This window comes from Leopardus geoffroyi, chromosome C3 (assembly GCF_018350155.1).
Source record: "Leopardus geoffroyi isolate Oge1 chromosome C3, O.geoffroyi_Oge1_pat1.0, whole genome shotgun sequence".
Taxonomy (NCBI): domain Eukaryota; kingdom Metazoa; phylum Chordata; class Mammalia; order Carnivora; family Felidae; genus Leopardus; species Leopardus geoffroyi.
The window spans coordinates 32177176-32195006 of record NC_059338.1 but is presented as its reverse complement, the minus strand read 5'-3'; the positions used below and the strand labels follow the sequence as shown (position 1 = coordinate 32195006).

Below are 17831 nucleotides of genomic sequence, written 5' to 3'. Positions count from 1 at the left end.
ATCAATCCCAGCACCATTTCTCTAATCTGTTTCTCCATCGGCCTGTAAGACAAGTGAGAAGGGAAGAAAGAAAAGAAAAACCTCTGTTTTTAAATCCTTCTTGTGTTTCCCATTGAGGGTGAAGATGCTTGTCAAGATTTACTAGACCTGGGTGATCCAGAGTACAAGCTCTGAGAGGGAGGAATCTTTGTTTTGTGCCCTCACATGTCCCTAGTGTCTAGGACAGCTCCCTGCACAGAGTAGGTGCTCAGCAAGTATCTGCTGTAGAAGGTGTAGACACCTTCAGTTTCTGGGGAGGTGCCTGGCTGATAGTAGCAACTCAATAAATATGTTGAATGAATGAATACCTAAAAGGTGGTTATTTTCTTTCTCTTTCCTTCCTCCTGATTCTCTTACCTGTGTTACACTTCTCTGCTCCAGGGACCAGTAGGTAACCTGGGTGGTTGTACAACAATCACAGCCGTTTCTTGCTGCTTCGCACTCCGGTCTCAAGGGGACTTGCTAAGCTATTGAGTGGTATGCTGCCATGAGAGAAGACGGTGTCCTGATGTGATACAGGAAGGGTTTTGGTTTTGTTTGGTTTTTTTCCCCTAAGAAATTCAGAAATTCTTTTCTAAACACTTAATTGTACTATAAGCTGTCTTTATAGAAGAGACTACGTTAGGAAAAAAATCTTAAGGAACTTCTTTTATGAAGGAACATGACTAGGACTTAAAGCTTTACAAAGGACAGCAGTAGATACTGGAATTTTAAGAAAATGATTCATTTCTTTCTAGTGAGTAATACCGTAAATCAGTACATCACAACAATATATTTCACTGTCTCAAGTCTTCAGCTTAATTGGGGTAGAAGAGGAAATATAGCTCCTGGTCTGTATTCCAGAAATGAACCTCTGGATAGCATTGCATCAAAGAATTTTACAAGTAAATAATTAATTGGTTTAGAGCAAGCTGACAAATATAATTAAGCAATTTATAGTTGAAATATTCAGTATTTCTCTAATTAGTGACAAAGGAATACCTGAGGCTGTGGTCAGATGAAATACTTCCCAGATGAGTTTTAGGATAAAAGGAAATCTAGGATTTTTTTCATCATATATTTCTTTATCGTCAGTAATCAGAATTTTAAAGGAAAATAGGCTCTCAGATTTCAGTTAATCGAGTTGTGATTTATATGCTGCATATTTTCTTTATCAGACCAGTAGATGCTCCATTTTGCACTATGCCTTATTAATACTGTTTATTTCACTCTTTGAATGTCAAGAAACATATTTGGTGATGGAGACTTAGTGTAGAGAAGATGAGAGACTAATCTCAGAAAGATATAAACAAGAGCTGTGTTTATTGCAGCTTGTCACTAGAAATATTGTTAAAATGTGTTTTAAGTTTTTATAGCCCATTTTTGCAACATATAGTTTATTCATTGAACTATTTATAATTTCTTATATTTAGAATTACCTCTTAGGAAGTCAGTTTGAGGTAGAAGAAAATATAAGTGCATATCTTTAACATTATATTTGTAAAAACCTTTATTTTGCTAAAATATCAATAAAACACAATATAACCCAATGTAATAAATCTCTTGGTGGGGGGGGGGGGGACTTAGAACTCTGTTATCTGCTAGAAGATTTTCATACCATGCCACACTGGCTAAGAAGTAAGTCAAGATTAAAAAAGAAAAGTCAGTATTTACTTGGGAATTATTTTTTAGCGAAATATGGATTACTAATTTAAATGGAGATCTATTTTGTGCCAAGAGTTTGATACAATTCCAAATAATTAGTGAAGTCTGTATCTTCTTTTTTCCCCCAGTTTTATTGAGATATGATTAACATACATCACTGTGTAAGTGTACACAGCATTATGGTTTGATTTACATGTACTATGTAATGATTACCACACTAAGTTTAGTTAAGATCTGTCATCTCGAATAGATACAATAGAAAGAAAAAAAAAATTTTCCTTTACAATGAGAATTCTTAAGATTTACTCTCACAACAACTTTTCTGTATATCGGTCAGCAGTATTATCTGTAGTCATCATGTTGTGCATTCCATCCTGGTACTTACTTGTGTCGTAACTGGAAGTTTGTACCTTTGACCTCCTTCCTTCAGTTTCCCCTGTGCCCACTTTCTGTCTCTGGAAACCACAAAGCTCTTTCTTTATGAAAGAGAGAGAGAGAGAGAGAGAGAGAGTGTGTGTGTGTGTGTTTTAGATTCCACATATAAGTGAGATCATACAGCATTTCCCTTTCTCTGTCTTGCTTATTTTACTTAGCGTAATGCCCTCAGGGTTCATTCATCCTGTTGTTGCAAATGGCAGGATTTTCTTGTTTTTTAAAGCTGAGTAATATTCCATTGTGTGTGTGTGTGTGTGTGTGTGTGTGTGTGTGTGTGTGTGTGTGTATAGTGTGAGTGTGTGTGTATGTATCTCTTTTTCATTCATCCATCGATGGTCACTTATTTGGTTTCCATGTCTTGGGTATTATTGTAAATAATGCTGCTGTGAACATAGCGCTGCAGATATATTTTTGAGTTAGTGTCTTCATTTCCCATGGATACATTCCCAGAAGTGGAATTGCTGGATCATATGGCCGTTCATTTGTAATTTTTTAAGGGTCCTCCATACTGCTGTTTTCTGTAGTGTTTGTACCAGTTTACAGCCCCACCAACACCCGTACAAGGGCTCTAGGGCAGCATGCTATCTTTTGTCTTTTGATGATGGCCATTCTGAGGTGATATCTCATTGTGATTTTGATTTGCATTTCTCTAATGACTAGTGTTGTTGAGCATCTTTTCATGTACCTGTTGGCCATTCATGTATCTTCTTTGGAAAAATGTCTATTTTGATCTTTGCCCATTTTTTAATTGAATGATTATGATTGCTGTTTGTTATTGAGATGTATTGATTCTTTCTATATTTTGGATATTAATCCCTTATCAGATACATGTTTGCAAATATTTTTTTCCCATTCCATAGGTTGCCTTCTCAGTTTCTCAGTTGTTTCTTCTGACAATTTTAGTTTCACCTGGTCACATTTGTTCATTTTGTTGTTGTTGTTGCTTATGCTTTAGGTGTCCTTTCTGAAAAATTACTGCCAAGATCCATGTCAAGGGGATTTTTTCCTGGTTGCTTCTAGGAGTTTCATGGTTTCAGGTTGTCCATTTAAGTCTTTAGTTCACTTCAAGATAATTTTTGTGAGTGGTGTAAGCTAGGGGTCTAGTTTCATTCTTCTACATGTGAATATCCAGTCTTCCCAGCACCATTTATTGAAGAGACTGTTTTTTCTCCACTGAGTATTCTTAGCTCCCTTGTCAAATGTTAGTTTGACTATACATGCTTGGGTTTATTTCTGAGCTCTTGATTCGGTTTCATTGATCTGTTTTTATGCCAGTACCATACTGTTTTGATTACTGTAGCTTTATAGTATAGTTTGAAATCAAGAAGTGTTATGCCTAACACTTTGTTCTTCTTTCTTAGGATTGCTTTGGCTTTGGCTTTTTGGGGTCTTTTGTGGTTCTGTATAAGTTTTAGAACTGTTTTTTGTTTCTTTGTTTTTGTACATTGTAAAAAAATGCCATTGGAATCCTAATAGGAATTGCCTTGATCTCTGGATGGCTTTTGGTAGTATTGACATTTTAACAATTTAAAATTCTTCCAGCCGTGAACACAGGGTACTTTTCCATTGATTTGAGTCTTTTTGATTTTGATTTCTTTCATCAATGTCTTATAGTTTTCAGATTAGAAGATTCCTTGGTTAAGTTTCACCTCCTTGGTTGAGTTTATTCCTAACTCTTTTATTGGTTTTGATGCATTTGTAAATAGTATCACTTCCTTTATTTCTTTTTCAGGTAAGTTTAATATATAGAAACACCACTGATTTTTGTACATTAATTTTGTTACCTGTAACTGTACTGAATTCTTTGATTAGAACTATTTTTTTGGGTTGAGTGTTTAGGATTTTCTGTATCTAAAATCATGTCATCTACAAAGAGATAACAGTTTTACTTCTTCCTTTACAATTATTATACCTTTTATTTATTTATTTATTTTTTTCTTGCCTGATTGTTCTGGCAAGGACTTCTATGATGTTGAATAGGAATGGTGAGAGTGGGCATCTTTGTCTCATTCCTAATCTAAGCTATCTTTTCTTACTCCTAATTTATTTACATAAATGCTGTCTTCTTGGTTATGCAACTTTGTGTCTTTTGCATTGATACTACTTGTATGGCATTCCCTTTAAATTTGGTAGAAGCCTTAAGACTCTTTTCCTTAATACAGAAATAAAGTTAATTTTATATGTTGATTTTAACTGTTTAGAAACTTGCTTTATATTATTCTTTTATTGCTAATTATCACAAAGATAGCAACTTAAAACAACACAACCTTATAACCTCACAGTTTCTGTGAATCACACACCAGTTAGTGAGTTCTCTGCTCAACATCTGAGAAGACTGAAATCAAGGTACCAGCTGGGGCTATGATCTCATTTGAGGTTCAGGGTTCTCTTCCTTATTCACTGGTTGTTGGAAGAATTCAGTTCCTTGCAGTTATATGACTAAAGTCATTACTGTCTTGGTGGTTATCAACTGGGGGCCATCCTTGGGTCCTAGAGGTGTCCTGCTGTGCCTTGTCACATGGCCCTTTCCATAGCTTGGCAGTTTGTTCCCTCAGACCAGCAGCAGAGTCTCTCTGGCTTTGAATCTCTGACTTTTTTGAAGGGCTTACCCAGTAGTCTGTCCCATCCACCAGGATAATCTCCTTTTTGATTACCTCAAAAGCAGCTGATTTAGAACCTTAATTACATCAGCAAAATTTTTCTGCCATATAAGATAACATGATATAGGAAAGACAGTTCATCATATTCACAACCCAATTTGGATTCAAGGGAGGGAATTACATACCAGGACTTGGGAATTTTGGGGGGTGAAGTATGTCTTAGAATTCTGCATATTACAGGCTTTGATAAATTCGCTAAAATATTAACAGTGTTTTAGAAATAATTATTATCTCCAAATCTTATAACTTATAAATCTTATTTACCTTCTTGGTGTGGTTGTTTTTTTTACGTTTGTAGACACATTTTTATTTGTACTTATCCAAATTTAGAGGCTATACTGGAAATAAAATCACTTTGAAATGTCTCTTACACTTTTGACCTTTGAGTCCCTAAAGCAATAAAGTCTTCCCAGTAGTACCATCTATCTTTAATCACTCAGATTTATAGTTTACCAGGACACCTACAGTTTCCATTTCAGCATCTGGCATAAAATATATAGCCCAGGCCAGACAACTATGAAAAGTGCCAGTGATTCCAAGTACAGTCAATTTCCCTCTAAGTCTATTGTATAAGATTGTCATCTCTGCTTTATCACCTTACAGTTATTTGGAAGTTTAAGGTTAAAAATCAGTGATACTATCTGAAAAAAATCCATGCAGAATTAAATATTATATACGTATGTGTGTGTGTGTGTGTGTGTGTGTGTGTATATATATATATATATATACATAATTACCTACACATAATGCATGTAAACTATGTGTATATATAGATTTATGTTTATATATGATATGTATGTATAGGTGTGTTATACAGAATTATTTATTTAAAATTTTTTTTTCAATATATGAAGTTTATTGTCAAATTGATTTCCATACAACACCCAGTGCTCATCCCAAAAGGTGTCCTCCTCAGTACCCATCACCTACCCTCCCCTCCCTCCCACCCCCCATCAACCCTCAGTTTGTTCTCAGTTTTTAAGAGTCTCTTATGCTTTGGCTCTCTCCCACTCTAACCTCTTTTTTTTTTTTTCTTTCCCCTCCCCCATGGGTTTCTGTTAAGTTTTTTTAATGTTTTATTTATTTTTGAGACAGAGACAGCATGAGCGGGGGAGGGGCAGAGAGAGAGGGAGACACAGAATCCAAAGCAGGCTCCAGGCTCTGAACTGTCAGCACAGAGCTGGACGCGGAGCTTGAATCCTTGAACCTTGAGATCATGACCTGAGTTGAAGTTGGACGTTTAATCAGCCTTGCCACCCAGGTGCCCCCAGAATTATTTGTATAGAAGCAATGTTACTGACAAAATGTCACCTGGATTTCCTTTATACTTAAGTAGTTAGATAGTGAAGTAGAAGAGAACTTAAGGACTTTAGTAAACTGAAAATTGTGTATCCTAATGACCATTATATAATTCTGTGAGCACAACTAAAAGGTGATATATAACTTTTGAATTGTATTTACTTGGGAGAATGAGAAGAAAATTTTCAAAGAACGCTTTGCTCTTTACATTTTAAGGTAATATCGATCTAAAGCTGCCTTTTAAAAATCCTGTAACATCACAAGCAGTCGTATTGGTAGCTATAGACAATTAAGTAGAGATTTCTACCAAGAGACTTTTACTGTCTCATTGTTCTGCTGTTTCCCTTGTCCATTAAGAATATTGAGATATCTTTTCAACTATCTTACCATTGCTTGGTGAAACAGAACCAGAAAGAATTTATTCAAGAGGTGAATGTTTGCATTTATCTTTGTGACCTTGTGTCTTCCAAAAGATTAATTTTCTGCTTTTTTGTCTCACTCTTTCTATCTATAGTAGACAAAACATCTTAAGTATTTCCAGGTATCTTCTCTATTAGTTTTAGTAACATGGGAGCTTCTCTTAATGATTATCCATGTGTCAGCAATGTAGGGATCATTCCTTGTAGTAATTCTGATGCATTCATATGTTTTTTTTTTAATTTTTTTAATGTCCTAAATTTCTTTGATATCAATGTGCTAATGTTCAGAAGGCAGCTTCTTTGGGAGAAGAACATTATGACTTTATAGAGTTTATTTTTATTTTATTTTTTTTGTTTGCTAAATAGTTGAAGGTTTTTCTTTTCCCAAGGCTCAGAAGAAATCTTTACCTGTTTCACATTTTCTACCCTAAGATTAAATGTATTTCAGCTTCCTTAATAACCCATACAGTTTTGATCTGGAGGAATGAATAGATTATGTTGATATTCTACTAAATTATAATCTAGCAACAACTAAATACTCTTAGCAGATTTTCCAACACTACACGAAAGGAAAAAGACAAGTGGAGCTTGCATGGGAAATATTTTATCAAAGTAGGTAAACTGAGATGCCGGTGGTAAGTGTTTTCAGTGGTTTCGTGGCTGCCAGGCCCATTCCACTCCACACTTTCTACAGTGACTTCAGATTGTTGAGTTTTATTCAGAATGCCAAGAGTGAAAATATTCACGTGTTACAAACTAGTATTACATACCACATTCTAACTGAGACATAACGATTCCACACATTTATGTAATTCCCAAAAGTGTGGGTAGTGAGTATTTGTGTGGGTTAGTCTGTTGAGACCTCCTTATACCTTCAGAAGATAGATGTTCTGCAGAAACAATATATAATACAAATCACACTTAGAGGCATCAGTTACGCTTTCAGAAGCACCCTGTCTTTTCTAACACCTAGTCTCTGTGCATTGAATTTCTTTGAAACAACCACCAAAAAATGTAGTCTTATAAAAATGCATTATAATTACAGAGATATGTTTGGGAACATAACATCCCTTCTGATGGTAAATGTTTGACCTATTTCAAGTTTATCTAACTACCTGTCATCTCCTGTGAAGATCATTTATAGTATTAACTGGACCTATGGGGCTCTCTGAGGTATTACTATTATTATTATTATTATTTGCTTCGTTTTTATTAATTGGAGATTTGTAGGATAGGACATACCAGTAACATATTATTTTTAAGTGTGAAAATGTGCCAAGCAGGCCTTTATTTGTTTAAGTTTTATTTGTACCTGAGATTGTGGAACCCTAGATTATATTTTTTTTAGAGGTGGTGGGGACTATATAGCTCATCTCCACACTCTCTGGGAACTGAGGCCTAGCCGTGTTAAATGGCTTGCTCAAGATAATACAGCCAGTCGCCGTCAAGGCTCAGAATCAGGTCTATATAAAAGGTGGTAACATAATGGATTATGTTAGTGGTACATTAAACATCTGACAACACTCCTAAGGAGGAGGTACATCTGTCCTTGTATTTAACATAAATTATTTACTTCCTCTTGTTCGATACTTGGAAGAGATGGAGCTGGTGCTAGTCAAACCTAGTTCTCTTATTCATTCTTTCTCATTATTTAATTATCATTTCTCCTGGTGTTCTGCAAGAATGCCTTGCATGCCAGGATCACATTTGCTGCTTTTTGTTTTTAACTACAGCATCATTTGTAAAGGATGCTGGGTGTAAGGTTCCCAGGACCAGCTACGTGATTGTGGGTCCCTTATAACAAAATTAAGAATTTCAAGATGGCAGCAACAGAGCATTAAACTAAATACACTGCCCTGCATGACTGCACAGGTCGCCCATGTCTGAAGTCAGCCCGGTGGTTCTAGATGTATTGTCTGAAACTTTCTTCTTTAATGAATAACATACCAAACTGTGGACTTAAATATGATATGCCATGGATATTGATTTTTTTTTTAAAAAAAAAAAGAACATAATTTTCTGGGTTTTTTTTCTTTATGCTTGAATTTATTGTTGTTCTTATCATTGAAGCTTTTCCCAAGATTTCTAGAGGAGGAATGCTAGGATTGCAAAATTTAGAAATAAGTAAAGTATATGTTCCATTTGGAGTGAGAGTGTCTAGAGTACAGGAACCAAGTGATCCCATTGAGTCCATAAAAATGGTCCTTAAATATTCAATGTCCACTATACAATTGGATTTGGTTTGGGGCATTTAATTTGTAGGAGGATTTTGGATAATTAAAAAAAAAAAAAAAAAGGTGTGACTGTTTTGTCAACATCTTTGAATAGAAGCAGCTTGTCTTAGCTGTCCTCTTTTATATATATATATATATATATATATATCTCATTTAAGTGGCAGTGTGAATATATTTTACCGGGAATGCTGAATTTCACCTAAGAGAAATGCTGGTAATCTTTTTACACATAAGTGAGAATATAATCTGATGTTTTATATGTACATTGGCTATTTTGGTACACGTTTCCTTAATTTGAATGATGTTCAGTGTTTACTTGAATGATGTTGATGGAGATAGTAGACAGATTTTTAAAATCACAAGTATTTGAAGCATTGCATAGTGAAAAGACTAGCTTACTTAAAAAAAAAAAAAGACTAAGTAAAAATTAATTCCAAGTGATCAGGTATACCCGAGTGCCAATTTCTGCCTCTTCATACATTTTTAGATATGTTATTTTCAGATTAAAAAATGTTGCAATTCCATTTCATAATATAAATGTAGTAGAGTGCCATATTGTATAGTCTGCCTTTTCACATAAATGTTTATTGATAAGTAACCTTGCATTATTGGTTGCATTATTTCTTGCTTTATTAAAAACTTACCATGTGGCAAATTGACATGCATTTTTAATTTCTATATGTTGGCATTAGATTTTTTTTCTAATCTAGAGCTAAATATTTATATAGGGCTGTCTTTTTTAAAGAAAAGGAGGATTTTTGAACAGTAATGCTATTGGACTAAATAAACTTTTAAACGATATGTATATATTAGAGTAAGTTTCAAGAGGACATTATTCTCTTGTTTTTTTTTTTTTTTAAATACTTTGGCATTATGTAAGTTTCTGCTCTGTAGGGCTAATATACATTTTACCAGTAGTAAAAAAAATTCAAATTTTCATTGCGTTTTTTCTGTTCACCTTTTTTATAAGAGATAGCCAACAGTGCCACCATCAGAACAGACAGGCTTTTCTTATCATAAGTATTGGTTTTCTCAAAAAAAAAAAAAAAAAAGAAAGAAAGAAAGAAAACACCAAAAACCCCTACACTTAAGGAATGGTGGAAAACTGCATATGGTTAAACAGGCACATAAAACATACTGTGAAATCCCAATGACATAATGAAACTGCCTTTGATTTATTTTATGATCAAGTCAAATTCATAAAATTATTCTTCAGAAACCTGTTTCTACTTTGGATACTTATGTTTTGCCAGACCATTCGGTCTAGGCAGCATTATATTGATGTCAATTTATTGTTTTCATCTTTAATTTGTTGTTCAAAGAGACAGTCTCAAAGAATATAAAAACATGAAAATGATCAGACCATCTTGGTCTGATAACATCTTACCTAGTGTACATTTTGAGGGCAGTTTTTTCATTCCAATTTTCCTATATATTTGATTCATTTTTTAAATAATGAGACTTTAAAAGTAAGCTGCCAAGTTAATAGTTATGATGATTTCAGAATCTATCTTAAAGCATACATTTTTTCTTGCATGGTCTGATACTTACATGATGCAGTATATTTATTTTTGACTGAAAAGAAACCTGGTCCCCATCTTCCTGTTGACATCAAACAGTCTTCTGATATGCTAATCCAGCATCAGGGAGAGCACATAGACAAGCTTTATTTGGACTCATTCCAAATCTGAAAGAAAATTATATGTATTGAACTGATTTTGCAGCATTGCCCCCTTAGAATGAAAAGTGATGTTGACACAGTCTGCAATTAAAAATGCTTAATATTGAGACATGATATGGGAGGTTTTCAACATTTTAGTAATACCCTGATTTGCTTTTCAATTACCTGGTCATCTAATTGTTATTGGCTTTTTGCTACTGATGTTAATAGCCATTGAAATTACTAAGTTCATTTCCTTAGCATGTGTTATAATAAACATTAACCTAAAGTTATTAGCTTTTCCTTAAAAGATTTATCCTTTGACATATTGAGTGCATATGAGACAGTAGATAATAATCTTTTGCTAAGTATGAAGTAGGGATATGAGCAGATCTCCCTGTATTGTTTTTCCTTCCAGCCTGCCCTCAACTGGTCACAAGGGTAAAAATTGACAAAGATACTTGTTTTAGAGTTAATCTGAATGATATATTCAATAACAAATCAGTTGAACTTCCAAAAATGTTTTCAGATAAAATGCACTACAGTACACATTTAAATACTGATATCTGTTAATACCTATATTAAAATTATCAGAAAATTCCATGAAAACTTGTTTAAATGTAGTATTCATGCTGGTCATTTATAAATATTGTTAAGTAGGAAGCCAGTTGCATTTTTGTTTTAGAAATATAATTTTTATATAATGAATCTCGGTGAATCTTAGGAAATGAAGAACTTTGTTTTTAAATGAGTATGTTATTAGTACATTCTTCTAGCAAGTGTAATATAAAAAATGGGCATAAATATCTACCTCTGATTTTGCAGTTATTTTGGCTATTGCCCTCTTATGCGTGATGGCCCATTCTTTCCCAACTAGTCTGTTGGTGCTCCATTTTTGCCCTGACCTTCCTATGATGTTTTTCTTCCATGAAGTTTAGTTTCATTCATTCAAAGTACAGGTTTGACTTGTAATGTGCAATAGTCATGAAATATTCATGAAAACTTTTTATATAAATCTCTTTTATTTAATTTTTAATAAATTAACTGATATTTCAAATCACCAAGGTGGTTCAATATTTAAAAGGAATTCTATAGTCAAACTTAATGTCAGGAGAAGAATTGTCTTTTAATGAACATAATTACCTTCAGGTTTCTAGACTGTTTTGTTCTGGGTTTTCTTAAAATGAAATTTGACATCGTCCTCTTAGGCTAGGAAATTATTTTATATAGATGTTAATTTTTTGAAATATTGGACATCATAAAGATGTAGCATTATATGGCCTGTGCTAACTTTAGATATAATAGTGAGAAATTTAAGCTACTATGTCAGGTAAAATTCTCGGAATCATCTCACTGTGGGAAGTCATATGCTTTTTAGTTGGTAATAGGTAGATAAAAGTAGGTGTTTTTCTGACAAGGCATTTGGTGTGTCAGGATCTGGTCTTAAGATATTTTAATTCCTCTAATTCTTATTTTTAATTTTTTAAAAAGCATTTTAAGAAACAAAAGAGGCTAATTCCTGAAAGGACTGTTTGGAAGTACTTTGTTCAACTCTGCAGTGCATTGGAACATATGCATTCTCGACGCGTCATGCATAGAGGTAGGGTAAAATCACGAATAGCTTCTAATGTTGTTTAAACGATGCAGGTTATTAGACAATTTAAGAATAAATGCCTTCCAATCATGGGCATAGCATCATGCTTTCTTGGCTAATTTTTTTCCAAATTATTATTTACTAGAATGAAAAACCTCTAAAGCCCTATCTTGGTTTTAAATAAGAATGAGAATTAGTTATTTTTCTGCCTGCCTCTTCTGAGCATCTTACTGATGATGTTGGTAAACTAAAAAAAAAAAAAAAAAAAAAAAAAGATGTAGGAAAGCAGAATATGCATAAGGAAGATTCCCTTATCAGATGAACAATGTATATTATGGCCAACTTCATTTTTTAATTTTCAGCATTAGCTCTTAATGTATTCTTGATTGTCAGTCTAATAGTTGGACAGAACATGTAAAGATTACAACACTTAGGGATTGTATCTCTGATTTGGGGTATGAGAAATTTCAATGTAGTTTATTTAAGCAATTATGACTTCTAAGGTCATCTAGTTATGTTCAGATTAGAGTTATAATTTTATATTTTATATTTTATGTAAATGTATCAACAAAATAATGTTTAGTAAGATATTTAACATTGATATAAAATGGAAATAAATTTATTTTGTGCTTTGAATTTCACAAAAGTTGATTTGAAAATGGAAAACAAAATGGCATTTTATTATTTTTTAATTTAATTTTTCTTTAACATTTATTTATTTTTGAGAGAAACAGAGACAGAGTGCAAGCTGGGGAGGGGCGGAGAGGGAGAGACACAGCATCTGAAGCAGGCTCCAGGCTTAGAGCTGTCAGCAGAGAGCCTGACGCGGAACTTGAACTCATGGACCATGAGATCATGACCCGAGCCGAAGTCAGCCGCTTAACCGACTGAGCCAATCAGGCGTCCCAACAAAATGCATTTTAAATGAAAATTACTAGCAATCTTCATGGTGCTGCACTGATGATTATTTCTCTATCAGAGAACTCAGAAATAATAGGATATATCAGAAATATTAGGATATATCAAAATTATTGAAAATAAAGTAATTGGATCAAAATTCAAACTGACTTTCGTTTTTAAGGTAGATTTTAAATTCTATGAAAAGTGTTTTAATCTCTTGAAAATACCTAAGCTTATATCATCTTTCACCTGATTCCTTCATCTCTTCACAGATATAAAACCAGCTAATGTGTTCATTACAGCCACTGGAGTGGTCAAACTTGGAGATCTTGGGCTTGGTCGGTTTTTCAGCTCTAAAACCACAGCTGCACATTCTTTAGGTAAGAGACACAGTGTAATTTCATTCAGTTATTGTGTGTGTGTGTGTGTGTGTGTGTGTGTGTGTGTGTGTCTGTGTGTGTGTGTGTGGTTAAAAACAACATAAGGCACATACTATTTATATGACAGCTCTTATGTTCTAAATAAAACTATTTTTAAAATCATCGGATCCTCAGTAGATCCCTACAGCTCTCTATCAGGTATAATGTGCTCATTCACATGACAGTTGGGTACTTCTATTGATTTGACTCCAGGTAGACACTTGGTAAAAGAAAATGCTAATAAACAAACCTGGTTTTAACAATTGCCATAGGGCATTTGTTGTATTCTCCATTTAAGAATATTGAAATAATATGATTTAACCATATCTTGGAAGAGGACTTCACCTGACTGTAAAAATACCATAATTTGTAAATGTTTAGTTATTAAAATAACACACATAGTTGTGATTACTGCAGAGAGGAAACCTAAACATGATCTATTACTAACAAGGAAAATATTCCCCTAAATAATGTAGTAAAAGATATCTGCTGTTTATTCATTCTAGAGTTAATAATATGGCATTGTCCTTTATATCTAAAATAGAATGAATGTAACTATTACAACATTGTAGTAGCAATGGAAAGACAGTTGTCTACTTTAGAAACAATAGAAATTACTAGGAAGAAATAATTTCTAAGAAATAATTCTTAAACCAAATAACCTAAAGAGAGTGACAGAGCTTCTCTTAAAACTCTTCAAATTACATTTTGTCCTTGTTAATATAAGACTTAGATAACATAGTAACAACCAGACTAAAATAAGAATTAAGATAAAAATAAGATGACTTTAATTTAATTGTACCCCATCTCTGGTGTCATAATTTCAACGAAAACCATTAAATTTTTGTATAAAATTGTGTGTAAATATGAAGTAAAAACTTTAAAACGGCCTGATGAAGAATAAGTGAGTTACACTAAGCACAGTATTGAAACAAGCATCTGAATTAGTTGACTAGACCTTTTAAAGTTTTTCTGGCTTTGTTAGCAAGATTCTGTGTGAACTTGAACTTGTTATTTAAATTTTTATGTCTAGACCAGTACCTGGCACATAAGTAGGCACCCAGTCACTAGTTGCTGAATGAAAAAATGTTGGATTCTAAGCTATAAAGAGTGGTAGAAAGATAATACTTTATCCTTTTCCCAGAGTTTTAGTTTTGTCAAGTACTTTAAGAAAATAAAGTTTCGACTGATATTGAGTAATACTGTTTTGTTCCCTTTCACTTTACTTTTATTTTTATAGAGGATTACAGGTTTTCCTGATAAGAAAATTTGATATGAAATTCTATAAGAAATGCATAAATCTGAGTAGGACTTTGATAAAGTTTTATTTGGAAGTTACAACTCTTACAATGCAAATAATAGATTTCTGTGAAGAAAACATCATTCCACGTCAATGTCCTTTCTCACTAGTAAAAATAACAAACATGTTTTCACTTTGTTACTCGCCTGAGTAACAAATGTCTTAAGAGCATTCTGTCATTTGTTTACTTAGAAATGCTACGTGCGCGCACACACACACACACACACACCTGTACATACCCATGCTCGTGCACATGCATTTCTTTTTTAAATGCAGCTTTGCAGACTGTCACTCTGAGCATGCTGTAGTCACCTGACCCTTTGGAGCCAGTATATGAAACTCCAATCTTACCAGTTTTGGAAATGGTCTTCTTTAGCTTGCCTGCCACTGCCTCATACAAAAGTTCCCAACAGGGCTTACAAAATGCATCTTCAAGCGTAGGCGATGTGCTAGTCCAGATTATGTGATACGGAGAGTAAATTCATTAAGAAAGTATTACCAGGTTTTATCTAAATCAGTTTACTTAAGGTCGTGTAGTTTTATGTAAAAATGCAGGTATATATGTGTGTATGCGTAAAATACATGGGGATGCACATAATTACATAACATTCTAAGACACAGCCTGTAGTACAGCCAGTGAGGAGGTAACAATGAGGTCATTTCTTTGATGAATGAATTAGAAGAAAAAGAATTTCTTTCACAAGCATTTTTTCTCATATTGAGAAAAAAATACTTTTTTAAAAAATATTTTTTTAATGTTTATTTTTGTGAGAGAGAGAGAGAAAGAGAATGAGCAGGGGAGGGGCAGAGAGAGAGAGGGACAGAGGATCTCAAGCAAGCTCGGTGCTGACAGCAGTGAGCCTGATGTGGGGCTCGAACCCACGAACTGCTAGATCATGACCTGAGCCCAAGTCACTTTACCAACTGAGCCACCCAGGCTCCCTTCTCACATTTTCTGTGGCAGATAAAGTTATATAGGTAGTCACATTTTGAATCAGTATTCAGTACTCTTTTTTTTTTTTTTTTAAATAAAAAGTGTGTCAACATAGAATATTGGATAATATACATAGATAATTTCTTGGATCAGGCTTAAAAATTACAAGTACAAAATACCATGTTGCTGGATGTACAAACCATATTCAAATCCTCAAAATTGAAAACAATTCTCAGAAACTTTCACTTTTTCTTCTACTCCCTCACTGCTCCCACCACATACATTGAATCAAATATCTCTTTTCTATTCCCTCTTCCTTAATCCATAGTGACTTCATGTTTAAACTAGGAAAATATTCTTCCTTATTTCTAATATTAAAAAATAAAAAATGAAAAATAGCTCTGTGTATTCTCGGCAGAGTTATCTTCCTAAAAGAGATTATCTGATTTTGTCACTGTCCCCCAAATTCTTGATGGTTCCCAGTTGCCTAAAGAATATCATGCAAAGTCCTTAGCTTAGTAGTCAGGGTCCTTTAGTGTTTGGTGTCCTCTATAACTTTCCATTCTTATCATTGACTACACATCCCTACCTCATTATATGCCAGCCTTGTTTTTCCTCTTGCTTTGTTCTGAATGTGAGAAATAGCATGGTGTTTTGGAAAGAATAGAGGACATCTGAACTGACATGTCCATTGTTCTGCAGGACCTTGATCAAACCTTCTATTAACTTTCTAAGGCTCAGTTTCCAAATTTATAAAACTGGAAATGTAGGTAATAACTATTCTATGCTGTGCCTTAATCTCCACCCAATCCCTAACCTAATAATGCAATGAACATAAAGGTGTTTTCATTCACTGTAATGTGCCATTAAGTTGCTTATGTTAACACAGTGGTGGTGGTGATGAAGATGTAGAGAAAGAAGAGGGAGAGAGAAGGAATTCACGCACAGTTTATTATTTTTTTTTTTTATTTTTTTAAAATTTTTAACGTTTATTTATTTTTGAGACAAAGACAGAGCATGAACGGGGGAGGGGCAAAGAGAGAGGGAGACACAGAATCGGAAGCAGGCTCCAGGCTCTGAGCCGTCAGCCCAGAGCCCGACGCGGGGCTCGAACTCACAGACCGGACCGTGAGATTGTGACCTGAGCTGAAGTCAGACGCTTAACCGACTGAGCCACCCAGGCGCCCCACACGCACAGTTTATTATTCTGTTAAAATACCTGAATTGATTCATTTAAAAGACAGTTTTAGTACCTTCTTTATGCATGTTCTATTCTAGGGGCCAGGAACAAGCCTAAACAAGACAAAGTCATCTTCATAGATCATATCTTGTGGTGAGAGGGAATAGATAATCATTTTACGTCTTTGTTTTTTTGTTAGCCATGTGACAGGGCATGACTAGGAGGGGAATTATTTTAGAAGAGACATGGTCAGACAAAGCCTCAGTGAGGGCAGTGTTTGAACTGAGATCACAATGCAGAAGAACCAGCTACCTGGGACCTGGGGAAGAAGGTCTCAGGCTGACTGAAGAACAGTTTATGCAAAGGGACAAAGGCAGGATACGCTCTAAGCTCAATCTGGAGAAAGTTTGCTGGCGGAGGGTGAAGGAAGGATCTTGGCCAGATGTGAGAAGAGTTCACATCTCATTCCTGGTGCAGTGGCAAGCTTTTGGAATTTTGTAGTAGGAGAGTAACATGAGGGGCCCTGAAGACTGTAACCATGAACTTGTTTCGTCATCTTCAGGATAATCTTGCCCAGTATTGTCTGCTGTTTTCAGGTTCTTCTTTGTCCTGGTGTTTGCCTTCCTTTGTCTCTGAGTGCTTCTTAGGATGTGCTGCCCAAAACTGAGCAGAGATACCATGAGATACACATGAGCTCATCAGCCCATACAACAGGAAGTGTGTCACTGCCTATAATCTGTGATCTAGACAATTCTTTTGTTTTTGTCCCCTTCCTCCTTTTGTTTTGTACATGAATTTATGGGAAGTCAGATCTTCATTTAGTGCTTCTGTATTGATTTGGACAGAGGGTGTTGCTAGGGAGACTAATTGTAGGATTATATATATCCCTGTGAATCTTGACGGGTTTTTTTTTTTTTCATATTATCAACCTTATAAATGTTACAGGTGTTAGAAAATCTGTTATATATATATGTCTACATCTTAAAATTTAAATGAGGACAAATCTCTCTCCCTTGAATCAAGCTTCTTGACAGTCTAGATAAATGGCTTTAGAATTTCTTTACAATGACCCCAGCAACATTGTGACCCCATAGGAACATTACCATATATAATT

The 17831-nt window shown here is 34.4% G+C and overlaps 1 protein-coding gene across 6 annotated transcripts in view; it reads left to right on the top strand.

The window, feature by feature from the left end:
• Positions 1-17831, top strand: part of NEK7 (NIMA related kinase 7) — a 161180-nt gene that overhangs the window by 108266 nt on the left and 35083 nt on the right. For all 6 annotated transcript variants that reach the window (XM_045456652.1, XM_045456653.1, XM_045456654.1 and 3 more), the window contains 2 exons: positions 11882-11990; positions 13157-13264. In XM_045456652.1, the coding sequence (XP_045312608.1) occupies positions 11882-11990; positions 13157-13264 (217 nt within the window). The remainder of the gene's footprint in view (positions 1-11881; positions 11991-13156; positions 13265-17831) is intronic.